Below are 19145 nucleotides of genomic sequence, written 5' to 3'. Positions count from 1 at the left end.
AAGAGAAGTCTTTTGATTTTTAATTAAAATTTTTTCATGTGTTTACTACCTTTGTTTACCCTAATCTTTGACTCTTCCAAGTAAACAGATAAACCAACTACTAAGCTCATAATTTCCTTATAATATTTAATACGCGCACAATAAGACGGCACGCAGTCTTCTCCCCCTTTCTTTCCTTTTACACTTGGCGGTAGCCCGACTGCCCCCTGCCTCGCCCTGCTGTTCCCGATCCAGTCCACGGCCAAACCGCGATAGCTGATGCGACGTTGAGGCCCGATGGCGGACGACCAGCAGCGCGCCGGAGGGGACGCCGCCGTCGTGATCGTCGTCGTTGCGGAGGACATGGCCCCTTCGGCGGTGGGAACCGCGAAGGCGCTGGAGGCCGCCTCCGTGGCCGTCGACGTGGCGACGGTAACTGATGGCCCGGCCTCGAAGGACGGTGGGAAGGATCCGGAGTCGGAGACGACCTGCCGGATCTGCCATCTGAGCGCGGAAGGCTCCGAGCTCTTCGAGCTGGGGTGCGGATGCAAGGGCGATCTCGGGATCGCGCATCGGCACTGCGCTGAGACCTGGTTCATGGTCAAGGGCAACAGGTTTTTTCTTCTCCCAGACCTGATTTTTTTTTTCTCTTGTTTGATTTCGCCCCTAAAGATGGCGGTTTGTCGGATTACGTTTCTCGGTGTGAGGGAAAGAAGGATTTTAGTACTTTTGATGCTCAGTCTACCATAATTTCTTGTCCTTTCTGATTGCTGTGGGAGAGATTAGGAATGTTGAGCTCACGGAAAGTGATGCTTTTAGCTAATAGCGAGCCGTTTGGAGTCTCTCTTCGCAAAAACTTGGCTTCCTGTTGACTTCATTCCTATTACAGTGTCGAAGGGTTAAACATGGAAGGGTCAGAATTCATTTTACTGTCCTGTCATCTTTACTGAGTCCTTTAGCCTATTTCTTTGTCGGAGTTTCTTGTTTAAGCTATAAAAACTGTCTCCTCTGGTTGCTCGTTGCCTCAGCAATTGGCAGTTATTTAATATGGCGAAGGTGCTTTTGAGACTAATCAAAGTAGTGAAACAGTTATTTTCCAAGATTTCTTTGGTATTGATGTGATACTAGTCAATGTTCATCTATTATGTTTGCGGCTAAGATTACATGTTTTGATTTATGACTTCTTGGAATTAAAAATTTCAATCCAATCATCTAAAGAATAGAAATAGATCCATCAATAGTTATTATTAGGTTTCTGGTTGAAAGACCATTTTCCCCCTTTGTTTAAGTTATTGCTTTGATCCCACAATCTGATCTATGGCTTAACACCTCATGGTTTAGTTATATCAATGTTAGATCATGAACCAAGTAGAGAGGCAAGTGAAAAACAAATTAAAGTCAGTGACTAAGAAAATAAGATCAAGCTTACTAGAAAAGTATGAGGTGTCATTGTTGAACTTGCGGCTTTACTTTATTCCCACAGTTTTGTCAGATTAGATTTTGAATCATGAGAGCAAAATAAGTTATCTAGAGAATATATAGGAACATAATTAGGGAATTCCAAGTTCATGACGTGCTCTATAGCATGCTAAAGGTTTGGTTTTGTGACCACATAACAAATAATCAAAGTGTTTTATATTTGATCCAATGTGTATAACTATGATTATGATCTACAAGTTATAAGCATTAATATATATGATGATTAGGAAAAATGGTTCATACAATAGAGCACACACTTTTTTATTTGGAAAGAGCATGTGGAAAGTTGGAATTGACATAATTTGAGTAATTTCAAGGTTTTTGCAGTTGTTTTATTTCTCAATATTGTAGCGTTGGAACCAGACAGAATTTTGGCCATAGTGATCATATCAACTAGATTCCTATATTTGGTAATCAAATAAATGTTTTTCTAAATTTCTACAACCTTCTCATCAGAAAACTATATGCAAAATGGTCTCCAAGTTTTACATAAGATAAACAAGAAGAATATGCAGCTGGGATTTTACTGCCATAAATTTCACATGATAAGAGAAAATAAATCTGGCAACTTTGAGACTAATAAACTACACTAGTAAAATGCCTATTGATAGCTATATTATATGCCTATGAGGGCATTTTTTAGTTATAAGTTTATGTTGAGTAAGCATGTTTTTGTTTCAGACTTTTTATTAGAATGAATCGAAAATAGGTTTCGTAGTTAATCACTGAGAATCATGGTTGTCAAATTGGTGTCGGTGGTCTCAGCATCTAATGGTTAGACAATCTAAGTATAATTACCAAAAATGTTCAAAAATACAAGGATGCATACTATGCATTAGTCAATATATGACTTCGTCTCGGACAATGAAAGGCTCAAGCCGCTTCATCGTTGTAGTTGAAAGCTTCATCAGTGTGTTCTGAAGAGTTTGAGATGTTGCAATGGTCATGGACGACCAACTCCGAGATGAGGTTTCTGATCGCGGTTCCATTGCAGAAAGGTTCCACATGCCAATTGATGGACGATATGAGATGTTTTACCTGTGATGACCAGAACTGGACGATATTTAAATCCATGTTCGAGAGCATCAAACCATATCTATACTCATTAACAAACTCAATACTCGTACCCATCTCTACCCCTCAATCGTCATGGGTACTTATTACCACTAATTTTACACACTTTGTGGCTAAAGTTTGTTTCAAGGCATTCATAAGAATAAATCCAATTTACTATATGATGATGATACTGCTAATTTTACACTCTGTGGCTAAAGTTTGTTTCAAGGCATTCATAAGAATAAATCCAATTGACTATTTGAAAACAACTGGCCAAAGTTTGGATTGGCCTTAGTCACAGGGCATGTTATTTTTGTTCTTGATTTTCCTTTTGCCTCTTCATCAATTAGCACTCTTCTTTTTTTCCCTAAGCAATTTAGTTCTATTTTTCATTCATGTCATTTCTATAACCACTTGTTATAAAGATGCGTAATCTGCTGTTAATTCTTTGATCTTAGGTCAAACCTCTAACTTACCTACATGCTGATGATGGTACTAGTTTAATTGTGCTATTACAGTTTATTATATCACAAACGCTCGACTATATTCATCCATAGACTGTTACTGCCCACGTACTCCTTCAGCAAATTTGCAACTACACTCATGAATTTGATATCTTAGGCCTTAGAGAAGAACATGATCTTGCTATGATATCTTTGCCACAAAAAACTCAACCAACCTTTTTCTCTCCACTCTATTTTAAGTTCTTAAATGCTACAGTAGGACAACTAGACAGTGATTTCCTGTGGTGCAGATTCTGTGAAATTTGTGGTGCAAACGCAAAAAACATCACTGGTGAGAACAATAGCAAGTTCATGGATGAGTGGTACGAGAGGGGAGAATCGAGCAACCGAGACCCCTCCGAAAGGTGTAGTTGCTGGAGGCAGCAACCGTTCTGTAATTTCGTGATGGCTTGCTTGGTGATTGCATTCATACTTCCATGGTTTTTCCGGGTAAATATGTTCTGATATTTCTCCTGTGCCGCCCTCGTGCTCATGAATTATAGTAGGTTGAAAACATGGTTGTAAATATAAAAAAAGTAGCGTAAATCATTTGCATTTCTGCCTATATGTTTGGTTCTTCTAGTGTGTTTTCTTGTCACTTTTATTTATTTTTAGTTCTAATCTGTGTTGGATGCTGTATTTGTTATTACCATATAAGATTCCTAGGAAATATTGCTAGTTCTAGTTTGTGAAATTGCAAATGCAGAGAAATTTTTGTCAAAGTCACTTTTAGTACAATTTGATTTGATTTTAAATTTAGATCAGTTCAATTGTCACGCAATTCAACAGTTCATCAAAGCTAAATTATTTATGTTAACTTAGCTTTAACATGAATAAATAATACTAGTTTGAGACATTATACTATTGTTTTTTTAATGTTCTTGTATTCATAACAAAAATGCACATGCAGCCATTCATTCTTTTTTTACATAATAAAGCATTTATTTAATTTCAGTTGCATGTAGTTTAGATACTGCTTTGTTATATTGAAGCTTTTTAGAAATCTACTCTACTTTCAAATCTAACACATTTCAGATAAGAATTAACTGTACACACAGTTTTAATTTTGATTCGTTCATAACACTTTTTTAGATATGTAAAATCAACTTCAATTGACCAAATTCATCATGTACAAACTATATTATTATAAATAAATAAAACAATAGTCTCATAGTTGTCGACCAAAACTTCATCCATTGTTGAGATTTGCATTGACTTCTTATAAATGCACATACACATATACCTCTATATGTGCATGAAGAACCTCTATTATATATAGTATCAAAGAAGACTGTTAATTTCTTCTTGTGCTTTAGATTACCATTTTGCTTTTATATATTCAGAGAGAGTAGTGTTGAATCAATCGAGCATTCTGGCGCATCTGGTGATGACGGTGCAGCCGCGCCGGTAAGGGTTGGCCTTCCCGTGCTGCTGGCAGTTGTAGTACGACTGCCCTCGCTGGCTGCACGGCACTCTGTCCTTCTTCAGCACGTCGTAGCTCACGTACCGCGTGGCCGCCAGCGCTCGCCGGCTCGACTCCGTCGGCATCGCCGCCTCCTCCTCCCACGCGCCGGCGCACTCCCCGCCGGAGCAGGTACTCGCAGCATCAAGCGCGGCCTCTGACTCGGCGGCGAAGAGGAGGAGGAGGACGACGACGAGGGGGAGCAGTGGAACGTACTTCAGCCGGAGAGACATCTTGAGGATCGAGTCGATGGCGATCAACTGATCAATGCGTGCGTATAATAAGGCGCGTTTAAGAGGCGCGAGGGGAGGAGGAGAAGGTGGACGGCGTCACGTTGCTCGAGACTTCCATGGAGGAAACTGATGGACTGGCTTCCTCCACGGAAAGGGAGCTTGGCTCCTTTCTCTCTTTCTATTTAATTGAAATTTTGATTATTTTTATTTTTAACCTATTTATTTAATTGATATTTTATTGATGATTTATTTAATTTTTATATGAAATTTCAATGAATTCGATTAAATCTAAAAATAAATTCAAAAAAGTTGCTTGTCGCAATAGACTCCTGTCACACATTTGTGACGGAAAATCTGTACCGTTCGATTTTAAAGTTAAAATTATATCCAGACCGTAGATTGAATGGGTGATTTGCAGGGAACACGAATTCGGCCGTTGATTGAATAGGGAACGTGAAGAAGCTTCTCCGCCTTGGAGACGGAGCGAGAAGCCGGGCCCAGAGTTCAGACGATCGACTGTTGATTTGTATGTTTTTCAACAAATACTGCTGCTGGGTTTCTCATCTCTCTCGTTGTCTCTCAGTTTCCTCAAATAAATCACTCATTCAATCGATGATCTGAATTTAATTTTCTATTTTAAAATTGAACGGTTCATATTCTCGTTACAAATTTATAACGGGAATCTATTGCGACAAGCCTTACTTTAAAAAAATTGAAACGGCAAAGCCATTACGGTGAGCCACATCAGCTGTGGGTCCTGGACGAGTTGAGGAATCAGCGTGCGCGACAAGGCTCATCGGACGCGGAGTGGCAAACCGGAAATTTAGTCAACTTTTAGGGGCTATTTTTGAGCCAACTCCGCCGTGCCTTTAAACTGCAACCGCTCCGCTCACTGTCCATTTTCGGAATAGTTTATTCTCTCGTTTCCTCCCCGACCATCGCGCTCCGTGACCACCTCCCAGAGAAAGCATCGCAGGTCGCTGTCGAGAAGAATCTGGTCCGATTGGAGCACGAGCAGGCGATTCATTGCATCAGGCGTCTTCCCGATCGACGATGGCTTCCTCCACCATCCTTGGTCTTGCCCGCTCCGCCGACGTTCCTTACTGCAGGTGCCGCGAGGAAGCCCGATCTCTGCCATTCTGAGACCAAGTCGCCAACCGGCAACCAGATCCTCGGCTTCGGGCTTCGTATTTCCTCCCTCGCGTTCGAGCCCCCTTGCCCTCGTTAACTGTGCCGCTGCGTCGCGTACGATGGCGGGGACCAAACCGGAGTCCACGCTCAAGATCGTGAAAGGGGAGTTCGGGTACGTCCTCGAGGACGTGCCGCACCTCACCGACTACCTCCCCGATCTCCCTGTGAGTCAACTTTTTTTTTTTAACCCGATTTAGCGGATTTGTCGATGCGAGCTTTTGTCGGATTGCATGTGGAAAGTGAAAGTGATGAGAGAACAAATAGGAGTCCGGGATCGTTACAAGTTAAGCGCGTTATGGCTTGATCTGTCTGAGATCTTAGTGCCAGATTGGTGCATGTAGATCTAATTAGACGTGGCAACATACTAAGCGAGGGTTTTTGCTTGATTTAACTTGGCTCGTCATTTTTAATACTGGACAAATCATGTGAAAGAGAAGAAGAAAAAAAATGTTCTGGGATCGTAGCAGCATCGCAGTTTTGAATGTTTATGTATACGAGAAAGAATCTTGATATTCACTTGTATCCCAACTTCGTCCACTGAAACTAATTCATGTGTTAATTTAATTGATACAACACAGTTAAAAGTTTCATTTATTTTGTTTTTCAGATGGATTTAGAGCGCCTTGTTTTGAACACTTGTACTCCAAAAAGGGTTTATGTTACTGGTAGTAGTATTCCATTTTTCATACTCTGGATCTACGAACACTTGTGTTTGACATTTCAAAGACAACTTAGATAATCACTGTTTGTGAACTGTGCGTCTTTGAAATAAATTTGAAATGCTGTGATTACTCTTCTGATGCAGACATACTCCAATCCACTCCAAGACAACCCAGCTTACTCAGTTGTCAAGTATGGTCTTACACCCAATCTTGGAATACATTAGATATGTTATTGGCAAAGATGATTTGTCATTTACAGTATACTACTATATACATTAATTCTAAATATTTCCTTGACAGGCAGTACTTTGTTGATCATGATGATACTGTTCCCAAGAAGGTAAGAAGTTTATTGTTGTGACATACCGTAGAGTCTGTTTTAAACTTTAGCTGCAAAGATGTCATTGTTGTCTCATATGTCTTTGATTGTTTATATGGAATATAGTAAATTAAAATTTGAGCCTGTAGGTTGTTGTTCAAAAAGAGAGCCCAAGGGGAATCCACTTTCGGCGTGCTGGGCCGCGCCAAAGGGTATGTTGTGTGGTACATGTTGCTGAATACATTAGTCATATTTATATGATCATTTCTAACTTATAGGTAATCTTGGAAATTTATCCAGGTTTACTTTGAGTCAGATGATGTGCTTGCATGCATTGTAACATGTGGTGGTCTCTGCCCAGGACTTAACACAGTGATTCGGGAAATAGTGTGTGGCTTGTCCTATATGTATGGTGTTAACAATATTCTTGGTATTGAGGTCAGGACTAATTGTTGTATTACAAAGTACTTTCTTCCTTGGGTATTTGCATAATTTTCTATTTATTTCATAATTATGATGTACTTACCCACATTAGTTTGATTCATTGAGTTGTAGGAAGCTTTGTTGAAAAAAAAATCTGCAGATGGGACAGATTGTAGATCTAGGTCTAAGAGAGCTGGATTTATAATTGTTTGATCATTCTGGTGTTTCGCTAACATAGTACTTATCCATTGTAAACCTTATACTTTAAGCCTCCAAATCAACCTACTTTTGGGGCTTGCCTAGAACTTTTTTTTTTCCTATTCCTCATCCACTATGCCTGTCATACCCGTATCTACTTGAGCTGGTTCCCTTGGTCTATTATGGGAACTTACTAAATTACCCAGACAACCTTTAGATGTAATCTAAAATGTTGTTTCTGCAGTGGGAGATTTATGTCCAATCTACATTATAGTGTAGAATGTTACCTACAATTTTTTTACCCCTAATGTCATGGGACAAGATTTCCAAGCCTCGCAAATCAGAGTATCTGTATGGGTGTTCTATTGCTCATGTTATGTTCAGTGTATGAATATCACGTGTTAAAAAATGTATGTTCTGGGATATGAACCTTTTAACTAGACATTGTTAGAAAAGCTATAAGTTAGCAGTAACTTTGCACACTTAATATCTGTTCAGTGTAGGCTGATATACTTAATTCTAAAGAGGCTTATGTATGTAAGTGTATGTTCAAATAGTGTAAGATCATATATCTAATTCTAAGTAGTTGTGTTGATGGATTAGATGTTGCTTTGGTTTAGTCAAGAATCCATGGATAAAGTAAACTAGGCAGTATTACAATATATAATTCCAAATTAGCATGGAGTTCGAATTGTTAATAATTGAATGACATGGATCCATATAATATTTTCTCGAGGACTTAGTTTCTAGATTTTTTGTAACTGTTTGCATTAACTTTTATTGACATTACAGGGTGGATACAGAGGATTCTATGCTCGTAATACCATACAGTTGTCACCAAAGAGTGTGAATGATATCCATAAACGTGGTGGCACAATCCTAGGTACATCACGAGGAGGTCATGATACCTCAAAGATAGTTGATAACATTCAAGATCGTGGAATAAACCAGGTAGAATTTAAACTCTACATTTGGTTTTTGTTTATTTGATGCTGGGTTAAAACGATAGATATTGAGATTGATTCGCTAACAAATATCCATTATTCAGGTTTTTATCATAGGAGGAGATGGAACTCACAAGGGAGCAGCTGCTATTTTTGAGGTAATCGAGTAATCAAACTGTTATATCTAGATTGTTATCTTAATTCATGTATAGATATGCTGTAATGTCAATTTTTTTCTTAAAAAATCATCTATGATAGAAAATTTTCCATTTTATCATATCATGAAAATTTTATTTTACATCATGTGTTTTTCTTTTCCCTTCATAATCTGCTTTTGGTGAGTGGGCAACTAATACATTTGACTTCCAATATTAATTTTTTTCTCAATTATGTATTAGGGGATTGTAGCTTCTAGTTTTCTGATATTAGAATAGAATGAACTGATCGATAAATTTCTCCATGATTATTAATTGTAGGAAATTCGGAGACGATGTCTCAAAGTTTCTGTCGTTGGAATCCCCAAGACGATAGATAATGACATAGCGGTATCAGTTTTTTTCTTTCTTTCCACCTATTCTTTGATATTTTACTATGCCTAAAAACTATTATCCAGTTCATCATTACATTTTGTGTTGTAATTCTGATTCAGGTTATTGACAAGTCCTTTGGTTTTGATTCTGCCGTCGAAGAGGCCCAGCGTGCAATTAATGCTGCACATGTAGAGGCTGAGAGTGGTGAGAATGGTATCGGAGTTGTGAAACTAATGGGCCGTTATAGTGGTAAAACTCCTTCATCGCCATAAATACTGTCTCATGGTGATCAGTGATATCTCTTTCTTAAACTGTGTACTCCAACATCAGGCGATTAACCCAAAAATAAACATTGTGGATATTTTTTTTGTTTTAAGTATTTAATAACATGCTTTGACATTTATTAGAAGCGCGCACTAATATGTTTTGATATCTGACCAACATCATGCATGTCCACAAGCTGTGTGAATTATCATAAATCTTGAAAAGTCAGATGGGATATGATTTTTCACTATCTCGATGCTAGCAATTTTTTTTGGGTATGAAAAGTATCCACGACAAGTTTTCCTTTTTATAATACTTGATCTAATTCAATATTATGCATTTGAAGTTCTTAAGATATAGATTCGCAGATCAATTTTGGAGTATGACTATGCAATTTCAACCTTCTAAGCTAAGAAACTCTAATGGTGCAGGGTTCATAGCTATGTATGCGACACTTGCAAGCCGAGATGTGGTTAGTGATATTGTTATTTCCTTGATTTGCATGTAATAGATCCTTGTAACAACTGGCTGAGACATTTGGTTTTGTAATTTACCAAATGAATGACTGAAAAATGGTATTCTTCCCTGTGGATCAACATTGCTGATTTGTTCTTTTCTCCTCCCATTTAGGATTGTTGCTTGATCCCAGAATCCCCCTTTTATCTGGAAGGAAAAGGTGGTCTTTTTGAATATATAGAGAAGACCCTTAAAGAACATGGACATATGGTCATAGTTGTTGCTGAAGGAGCTGGACAAGATCTTATTGCTGAAAGCATGAAGTCAATGGAGCATGAAGATGCCTCTGGGAACAAACTGCTTCTCGATGTTGGTCTATGGTTGTCTCAGAGGATAAAGGTGCGTTACAAATTCAAATCACGACCACTTCCTATCTACCAGTATGTTCAGTCTGGAGACATGTCCATTCTATGTCCATCATGTGCTTGATACGCATATCTATCAACATTTTAAAAATGTCTCAGTAGGTTTTGAATTGTACATGTTGTACTTCGTATCTTCATATGCGCTACTGTTAAACTTCTAATCAATATGCACTAGGCTTCAACTAATTGTTCACATTTTGCTGTTGCATGATGCAGGATTACTTCGCGAAGAGACAAAGGATGGTGATAAATCTTAAATATATTGGTATTTGACCAGATTTAAGTCAATCCTGGATCTAATTTTGTTAACTGAAAGTGTAAATGTTTGTCCTTGGGGATGCAGATCCAACATACATGATTCGAGCAATTCCAAGCAATGCTTCAGACAATGTTTACTGCACACTTCTAGCACAAAGTGCAGTACATGGGGCAATGGCCGGGTACACAGGTTTCACTGTCGGGCTAGTTAATGGCAGGCACACTTACATACCATTTGAGGTAAGTTCTATATATGTTTTTTGAAGCGCACAGTGTTAAACATGGAGCCAACGAACAATAACATGAAAACAACTTATTAGCTGGAACTGTCTCTGATTAAATTTCCTATTGACTCGATTGTGTAGTAGAAGTTTTCATTATATATCAGTTCTCACAGACGTTTTCCTTTATTGTGTTGACAAAATTATAAGGTTAGTTATATAGCCATTTGACACGATGGTTTACTCTAGTTGTCTTAACAAGCTAGAATTCACGGAACCTTTATGTACGTTTACTTCAATTATCAAATTATATTATGATATGAATACTGTCGACCCTAATACATGATTTAATTAGGGTGGTTTAATTGTTTAAACATCGTATACTGATGTCTGAGATGCTACTATTTACTAGCTGAACTACAAATCTTTGTTTATCGCAGAGGGTGACAGAAACAGGAAATAAGGTGGTCATTACTGACAGAATGTGGGCAAGGCTGCTTTCTTCAACCAATCAACCAAGTTTTCTGAGCTCTAAAGATGTCGAGGAAGCAGATACGGCCGACGACTTGCACAACCCGACAGTGGACGGGACAGAACGCTTGGAAAATGGTTATCGTATTGAAAATCTGATATAACGGGGAGGATGAGGCAGCATCACCGAAGAATACTCTTTCTTCCCTAATAAATCAAATATGTTATGGGACAAGCAAACGGACCAAATTATTTAACTAAGGAAATGCTCACTGTTGTAATAATTTATACACTTTGTTGGCGAACGCAGTATGTGAGTTTTTTTGGTTGGCTAAATTGAATGTGTTGCCAGTAATATTTCTAATTAATTTAAAATAAAGTGTAGTGTCTATGCCAGCCACTATTGACAAAGCACCATTCAAGTCAGCTTTGATATTGGCTTAATTTTTCTATTTTTTATATGAGAACCCATCAATGGCTTATCTGAAGATGTCGAGGGATCTCACAAGTCTTAATTTTTTATACGCTTCAAAAGACTATAAAAACTGAGACAAAGGTTGAAGGTTTTAATTCAAATTGATCTACTTCCATAAGCTTTCTTTTACATTCTTAGAAAGAATGCCGGTTGTTTTGAGTAAAATTCCTTTGTTATGAAAATTTCAATCCTGACCTACGTCCCTTGCCCTACTAGTCTATTCTCGTCCTTGCCAAATTATTAATATATTATAAAACTCACCCACATCGACCGAAATTGTGATTCAAAGCATGACCAATGTGTCTCTTGACGAAGCATTGGTGGCTAATAATGATTCAAAACATAATATGCTGCATCTGACCAACAAACAACACAGCAGACAACTGGGCATCCAAAATAGAAGAAAACGTTCACCAAATTTGATCTTTGGAAGGGAAAGGGCCACTAGGAGTGTGTCCTAAGGTGCCATTGTTTCGAAATTTCACCATGCCAAATAACCTCGCTATTGAAGATATTGGCTCTTGAAGTACAGACCAAGGGTCCATGAAAAATCATTGTAGGTATTCAAAGTCATCAGTTATCCCAACCTGCAATTTTGAGCCAAACACTCAGAATCCAAAATAAGTCTTCCCTAGAAGCAAACATTGCAGAGAATAAGGTCACAATATCAATGTTGTAAAAGATGGCACCTTTAGAAGGCATGTTAGATGAAAACACAGATATTGAAAATAGAAAGACTTTTATCATGTTAATTCAAATGCACTAGAAAGTAGAGGAAGGTTTTCTATCCCACTACAAAAATTGTTATTTTACAACCTAAAATGATTGATGACCAAGTCATCAAGTAGACCTCTTCACCTACACATACCCTATATTGAAGAGGAGTCGCATGATTTAGGACCACCTTCTTGGGCACACTTTCAGCCTGGTGGTTGAGAAACCAACAGAATCGAGATGACAAAGATAACTTGCTTAAACGTGTCAAATTGAATGCAATGTGAGTGTGATTAGACAAAAGATCTCTTTCACCAAACAAGACAGCAGACGCAATTGACAAAAATGAACATGATATTTAGCAATGACCAATAGTCTGTGTTACTTCATGAAAGAATTCTTATAATATACCTCCTTGTACATGTGTTCGAGCTGTTCTTTTGCTTGTGGGAAGTTGGTTGAACACCATTGTTGTAAGGTAAATATGTTGTCTGATTAAGTATGAGACAAAACTAATCAGTTTCATAAAGAATTCATGCTCTTCTGAACAGAAATTTGATGGCTAGGGATATACCTGTCCATCTATTAGCTGCTGCATGCGCAACCTCAGTTGCATCTTCTGTTATGTCACCAAAAAAACATAGGAAAACTGATGATAAAGTTTTGTTGTCGAACTATATGCATAAAGAAAGGCTGCAAAGAAGACGAAAGAACTTTTTAATACAAAGCAAGACAAAAATTCTTACTCATTTTTTCCAATGCAGCTGGATCATTATCTGCATAGCAGGCTAATTCTTCCTGCAAAAAAAAGACTAACTCAACAGCCAAGGAAAATGGTCATCAAAATGCAGTAAAAACTACAGCAGCTACCTTTAGCTTCTTATGCTGTAACTCAACAGCCTCAAGCTCTTCTAATGCTGCCTCTCTCTCATCCTACACAAGGGTGATGCCAAATGAAAATGAACAAGTTCTGTCAAAGCGATATATGGATATAACAGAAGATCAGAACCCTGTAATCAACTCACAGACTCCTCCCTGCCTTTTTTTAAGTTGTCCCTTTGTCCAGTAAGTTCAGACAAGCGCTTTCGACAGTTTGCAAGCTCAGACTCTAGTTTGGTTCGTGTGTTTCTCAACTGTTTCAAATCTCCTTAGTGGATAAGTGTTTGGATAATCAATATCATTGGTCAGTAACATTTCTAAAGGCCAACAGATGATACCTGATTACCAGCACAACTAGGCAGACTCCAAAAGTATACCTGGAGAGACCATAAGAAAATCATAACCATTACTATTCAAGAAGGAAAGCTTAAAAGAAGCAACAAGCGACAACAGATGACGATGATCAACTTCTTTTGTGTTGCAAGCTCTTTTCTAGGGAAGGATTTCTTCCATGTTTACCCAGAAATCTAATTTTACAATGGCTGTCTAGCATGTTTCCGTTTCTTAAAACCAACTAATTGTTATTTAATAGCATTAAAACAAATAAACACGACCATTTTAGGTGAATTCTGTAATATCAATAAAATTATAGCAAAACAATAATAATTACATGGTGAGGGAAGAAGATATGTGTATCAGTGTATAGAAGTGTGAAAGGGTCTGTGCCTGAACTGAAGCACGAAAAAACCGAAGGCACCGATTTAAATGACTTTGGAAAGACATTCAAGATTAGTCAAGGACTAACATTGCAAAATCCTACATTTATGCTTACGCCCAATCACCCCCACCATTTATCTCTTTCTGAAAATTTGCATTCATGAGCTTGAGATCCGCTGAGGAAGTTTTCCTACATGAAAGGAGCCAAGAAGTTTGTGTGTACCCTTTATCTCTATGGACAAGGAACTATGCTCACTTCATAAAGACGTTTCATCTTCTATATGCATTAGTTTCTTTTGATAGTTAGGGAATTGAAAAGACCAAGTCGTAGAGTCTCCGACTCCTACATCATCAATAGTCCACCCTATGTGGTAGGCATTTTACCAATGATCTTCCTCAAAACATATGTTGCATTTTCAGGAACTTTCTTCCAGCATCATATTGTGGCAGTCTATTGGGCAAATATGCTTTTGTCCTAGCAGATCCTTTTGGTAGCAGTCAGCTCACAATGAGTAGTTGGTCGAAGTAAAACCTCCTTAAAGGAGGCAGCCATCAAAAATGTTCCAGGTTTTGTATTAGAGGGCACAACTTACCACCAACCCCGACTTAATAGGCACCACGTCCTCCCCATACTTTGCTTGTAGAATGCAGTGATTTGTTAGCAATGAATTGTGAGAGTGAAGCCCAAGATTGCTCATGCTGACATCCTTTAAAATTCCAGCTATTTACATTGGGCCACCTAGTGTGAAAGGACAGATGCATCACACACTTCAGTGTAGTCTTTAGTTTAGTGCCAACGACATGGAGAGCAAAGATGCCAAACACTTGATGATTGGAATCTGTTTGCCACCATAACATCTGTGTTAATATTTAGTATTCTTAGACAATAAAAAAAATGAGGTTAATATCGCTCATGTTGAAACTTATACCTTCCAAGCACACATTAGAAAATTATATTACTCAGCATCTTCATGTACAATTTAACCTTCCAAGCACACATTAGAAAATTATATTACTCAGCATCTTCATGTACAATTTATCTTGCACGAATAAATGGGTAAAGTCTCCCCCACTCAAGTTTTTTTTTAGAATTAACTCTCACCTGGATATCAACCAAGATAAGGATGTGAGGAACTTTGGCTGGGTGAACGGTGAGACTGGACACACAGCTATTTTTGAAGCATAAACTGCTATGGATCACATCTGAATCTCTACTAGGAGAAAGACAGTGCCTATAGCTCAAGAAAGGTAATTCACATATGTAACAACTTGCAAAAAGCCAATCATGTATTTTAATTTTAATTATCAGAAAATTGTCTATTCAAATAGTTGGCTACTTATTGAGCGCAATATGGATTTGTTACATATAATTCATGCATAAACAAAAAAAAATAACTTTCATCAAATTATGGGAAATGAACTCACGGATGTGCCTATTTTGTCCTTCATAACAAGATCATCATCCACTAAGCTTTGCACAACATCCTTCACTGACTGACTTATGACACCTTTCTTTGGGCCCAACTTCTCAAGCTCTTTAAGCTAAAAAATTAAAACATAAGATAATATGGCCACTAATAATTGTTTCTAATGATGATTGAAATAAGTAATTCTGTGATAGTGTTTAAAGACAAGCATATAAACAACAAAGACTAACAACAGTAGCTTATCGGTGCAGAACTTTAAATGATGTAACAATGATTTAGGATAAGATAGAATAAATTATTGGATGCTACTTCTGGAATATTAGCCTAAACTGGTCCCACTAGCCATAAGAAAATTCTTCCACTTATAGTTCTGTATTGTAGAACACCTTTTTCAACCAAATCAGGTCACTGGTCACTTGTTCCAGTTAGCAATTTGGGATACCTTTGGAAATTATCTCATGAGATATGAAAGCTGCATGAGTGAATTCAGGGATCACCAATGGTATCAGCCCTTCTTCTTACCCTCCCTATGTATCAGTCATCTTATACTTATTTCTTAAACACTGTATATCCTGCCTCCTCTACACAATCAATGATTTCTACACTAAAATCATACCAACTATTTGGTTGTCTTGTCCTCATCCATTACCCAAGAAAAATTCTTAGATGGAGTTTTGAGTTTCAAGATAATCATTATTAGCCTCAATAAAGATCTTTCTTTAGAGACTTTGACTATCTCTCTCAGTATTAATTTCATTATCGGTTGTTTATTTGACAATCTGATTTCTTTCATATTTCACTTATGAGTGTATCACTATTATTGATATTAGTGGTAACTTGTAGGAAGGATCACATAGGTTTACAAATGACATTTAACAGAATATTTAATATCCATGAGTTTTAGTGCATCAATGCTACCTCTAACAACACAATTAGTAAAAACAACATAAAAACTGGCGTAAATACTCAAATAATAGAAATAGCACTATTTGAAAGAAAATTAGAACTGATTGTCTGCTTAAAAACTATTAGGTAAATATTCATTTAGTGTATGAGCTTACTCCATCGGCCAAATTTATCAATGCTGCACTGAAAAGTCATGTATCAAACAACACTATGATTGAGATCTAGGATTAATATTGACCAATGAACTAGAAAGCTTACAAGGAAGAAGTCTTGAGACTCATAAAAGATTTGGAGAATCTGCTCACGCTTCTCCTCCAAAGAAAGTCCTCTTTTCTTTGACTAGAAACCAACAAAAGGTAAGCTAATACGTATTTTACAAGGAAGGCAACTGTTCACTCAAATCTGAAGAATGGAAGCAAATGTAATTTCATAGACGATTAGATAGTTAAGAAAAGCTGTTAGTACAAAACTAAGGACTCACCACTTTGCCTATTACAGGGAATTAGCACAGACCTGGCATAAGCAGCCATCATTTCTCATACTAAATGTAGTAAAGGATTCAAGCATGAAATAACTACTTGACAAATAAATCAACAGCCATTATATTTTAGCAACCATTATTCCTTTAAAACGGCAACAGAGTAAGAAGAATGAGCTCATCTAATTTCATACTAGAGAATAGTCTTAAAATCAATTAATTATATTTTAGCATAATTTTCATAACTTCTTCTAGAAGTGCATCCCGTCTAGTAACTATCAGCATGCTCCCGGTGAATAAAATTTAACAGCATAAACCTGCATTGTTTTTTTTTTTATTATTTTTATTTTCGTTTCTTGTTTTGACGAAGAGGAAGAAGAAGACATGAGACAGCAGCCTGATGGAATGATTAAACAAGCATCCCCAGAAACAGTTCCAAAATCTAGTTTCCCTGAACCCATAAATTCCATAATCCGCAGCAAATCACTACCTAAATTTCCCCCTCGTTTAATTAAGAAAAAGAAACTTATCTCATTTGGGGAAAAGTAGCGAATAAGAAAGACATGCAATCTCCAGATCTTTTAGCCTCTTCCTAGATCTGCAAGGAAGAAGGCTCTTCGCGTTCTATTCCACACAAGACGATCTACGGCGTTAATACTGAAGCGGCATGAGAACTAGGTCATCGTCGGAACGCACAAACGAACCTTAATAGGTGAAAAAATGCCGGAACCAACGAGAATGAAAGACAAGCGATCAGATGGAGGAAGGGAACGTACCATCGGAAGGTCCGACGGCGAGGGCGGCGAGACGAGTGGAGAAATCACGTCGAGCGGAGCGGTTTGATCCAGTGACATCATTTTACTCTTATGCGCCAAGTAGCACTGCTACGTAGGAGGCAAAATGCAAAGTGCCCCCTATAACTTAAAAAATAAAATTCTCTAAAGGTTAGTCATGAAATTTTCAATTGTTAGATGACTTTCAAGCTATGTTTTATTTGTGACTTGAATCACAACCCAATCCCACATAAGTTTTTTTTATAATTCAATTTAATTTTTCAAATTGATTAATTTTAAAAATAATTTATCCGATCTCATAGAAATTTTTCATTGATTATCAAAATAAATCGGAGATGTGCTATAATAATGAATCGATTTGTGAATATCTGAATTAACTAAGATTTTATAGTTGCATCATAACCGCGGGACTACATTTAGCCATAAGTGATTTATATGTGATTGATCAACCATCATTTATTTTGCATATAATTTCACTATATCTTATTTGATTGAATGGTGAACTACTCATGTACCAATAAATTACAAAATAATAATTAAAAAATGGTACAATGAATTTAACTATAATTACAAGTAAACACATTTCACTTAATCTAATAAATTTTAAATAGTTACAATTAAACATTAAAGAATAAAAACGAAAATAATCTAATAAAAATATTATTAATTTTTATGCGAAGTAACATCTGTAATTTTTATTAATTACAAAAAAAAACTGATGCCGCCCAGAATGGAATTAAGAACCTTTAACATGTAAGATAAAAATATTAACAACTACACCACAATAGACAGACCATGAGAAAGTTCAAATATTTAAAATCTATACACTTTTTGATGGAGTAAGAACCATTTCAATTTTGAAGTAAAATAATAGGATTATTCAAGACTTATAGCTAAAAATTTCAAATCTGTTTAATTTTGAATAAAATAATAGGAGTTTATGTGTTCAAATATAGTAAAAAGTAATATGAAATGCAATCATGTTGGAGATTTTATATTATTATTGTATAGCTTAAGATGCCTTTGGTCCATCATCATCATCATGTACGGAATCAGGAACTTCATATGAAGGGCAAAAGCTAGTGTGTTTTTATTGACGGGTAGTCATGTCGTTGTTCCTCATTCGTCTCCCATTTTTATATTCATACACCTCTTGCATTAAAAAATTAAAGGAAGGAGAAGAGCATTTTACTAATACAATTTTTATGAGAGACAATGGAATAGACTATTACAAATTGAGGATAATGGCCAAGGCATCAACCTTAATATGTGCTAATAGAATTTCAATGAATTCGTCCCTAATTGAGATTTCACCCACAAACACTACTCTCCAAACTCAATTACGATACCCCAAAACTACAACATGCAATCATAAATAATTAAGGTTAATTTACATGCTCTTAAGGATTTCCTTCAAGCTTAATGACCATCCTCGAAGTCTAACCTTGGCTACTTACTCGACCGACCCGACCCACGATGGCCAACATCCTCCATGCTTAATCTCCAATCTTTATATTGCAAGATCGCCTCGATCACAAAATGTCTAATTTAGTATGACAATTTTTTCTCACATGCATGCATTAACATCAAATACACATCTAACCTAGGTACACAAGAGAAGACCTATAGCAAAAGCTCATCAATGTGAATAACATATGATCTAGTGAAGTGGCACTAGCCC

General features: G+C 37.0%; 4 protein-coding genes across 5 annotated transcripts; 2 read left to right on the top strand and 2 right to left on the bottom strand.

Moving 5' to 3' along the window:
- Positions 1-168: 168 nt before the first annotated feature.
- LOC141848738 (uncharacterized) lies at positions 169-3656 on the top strand. Its single transcript, XM_074736791.1, has 2 exons — positions 169-593; positions 3269-3656. Exons 1-2 carry the CDS (start codon positions 277-279, stop codon positions 3480-3482), a joined length of 531 nt encoding a protein of 176 aa, XP_074592892.1. The 5' UTR covers positions 169-276; the 3' UTR covers positions 3483-3656.
- A 650-nt stretch (positions 3657-4306) lies between these two features.
- LOC141848276 (protein RALF-like 1) lies at positions 4307-4712 on the bottom strand. Its single transcript, XM_074736327.1, has one exon. The coding sequence runs from the start codon at positions 4710-4712 to the stop codon at positions 4377-4379; it is 336 nt and encodes a 111-aa protein (XP_074592428.1). The 3' UTR covers positions 4307-4376.
- A 925-nt stretch (positions 4713-5637) lies between these two features.
- Positions 5638-11499, top strand: LOC141848267 (ATP-dependent 6-phosphofructokinase 6-like). The gene is made up of 14 exons (XM_074736320.1): positions 5638-6067; positions 6709-6755; positions 6866-6905; positions 7034-7096; positions 7185-7322; positions 8298-8456; positions 8554-8607; positions 8926-8994; positions 9099-9228; positions 9675-9715; positions 9874-10098; positions 10341-10389; positions 10468-10622; positions 11044-11499. Exons 1-14 carry the CDS (start codon positions 5963-5965, stop codon positions 11236-11238), a joined length of 1470 nt encoding a protein of 489 aa, XP_074592421.1. The 5' UTR covers positions 5638-5962; the 3' UTR covers positions 11239-11499.
- Positions 11500-11815: 316 nt separating this feature from the next.
- Positions 11816-17491, bottom strand: LOC141811813 (meiotic nuclear division protein 1 homolog). 2 transcript variants are annotated; one of them, XM_074699869.1, is made up of 10 exons: positions 17447-17491; positions 16451-16531; positions 15285-15401; positions 13481-13519; positions 13289-13396; positions 13134-13196; positions 13010-13061; positions 12838-12912; positions 12675-12754; positions 11816-12136 (listed from the first exon to the last, which is right to left on the bottom strand). In XM_074699869.1, the coding sequence occupies exons 1-10, from the start codon at positions 17447-17449 to the stop codon at positions 12101-12103; spliced, it is 654 nt and encodes a 217-aa protein (XP_074555970.1). In that variant the 5' UTR covers positions 17450-17491; the 3' UTR covers positions 11816-12100. The 2 variants fall into 2 exon arrangements, with proteins under 2 accessions (XP_074555970.1, XP_074555971.1); XM_074699870.1 differs by having other exon boundaries at positions 12838-12882.
- Between the last annotated feature and the right edge of the window lie 1654 nt (positions 17492-19145).

Source organism: Curcuma longa, chromosome 17 (assembly GCF_044706935.1).
Source record: "Curcuma longa cultivar G26 ecotype Majalengka, Jawa Barat chromosome 17, ITB_CL_G26_1.1, whole genome shotgun sequence".
Taxonomy (NCBI): Eukaryota; Viridiplantae; Streptophyta; class Magnoliopsida; order Zingiberales; family Zingiberaceae; genus Curcuma; species Curcuma longa.
The sequence above is the reverse complement of the archived record's forward strand: the minus strand, read 5'-3'. Positions and strand labels throughout refer to the sequence as shown.

What these genes read in the sequence shown, in the direction of transcription:
- LOC141848738 (XM_074736791.1), top strand. Translation starts at nt 277, where the DNA reads ATGGCGGACGACCAGCAGCGCGCCGGAGGGGACGCCGCCGTCGTGATC. An exon ending in TTCATGGTCAAGGGCAACAG is followed by an intron (nt 594 to 3,268) that starts GTTTTTTCTTCT and finishes CCTGTGGTGCAG; the next exon opens with ATTCTGTGAAATTTGTGGTG.
- LOC141848276 (XM_074736327.1), bottom strand. Translation starts at nt 4,712, where the DNA reads ATGTCTCTCCGGCTGAAGTACGTTCCACTGCTCCCCCTCGTCGTCGTC.
- LOC141848267 (XM_074736320.1), top strand. Translation starts at nt 5,963, where the DNA reads ATGGCGGGGACCAAACCGGAGTCCACGCTCAAGATCGTGAAAGGGGAG. An exon ending in CGATAGATAATGACATAGCG is followed by an intron (nt 8,995 to 9,098) that starts GTATCAGTTTTT and finishes ATTCTGATTCAG; the next exon opens with GTTATTGACAAGTCCTTTGG. An exon ending in GATAAATCTTAAATATATTG is followed by an intron (nt 10,390 to 10,467) that starts GTATTTGACCAG and finishes TTGGGGATGCAG; the next exon opens with ATCCAACATACATGATTCGA.
- LOC141811813 (XM_074699869.1), bottom strand. An exon ending in AGGACAAAATAGGCACATCC is followed by an intron (nt 13,520 to 15,284) that starts GTGAGTTCATTT and finishes TGGTCTCTCCAG; the next exon opens with GTATACTTTTGGAGTCTGCC. An exon ending in AGCTGCATTGGAAAAAATGA is followed by an intron (nt 12,913 to 13,009) that starts GTAAGAATTTTT and finishes CTTTATCATCAG; the next exon opens with TTTTCCTATGTTTTTTTGGT.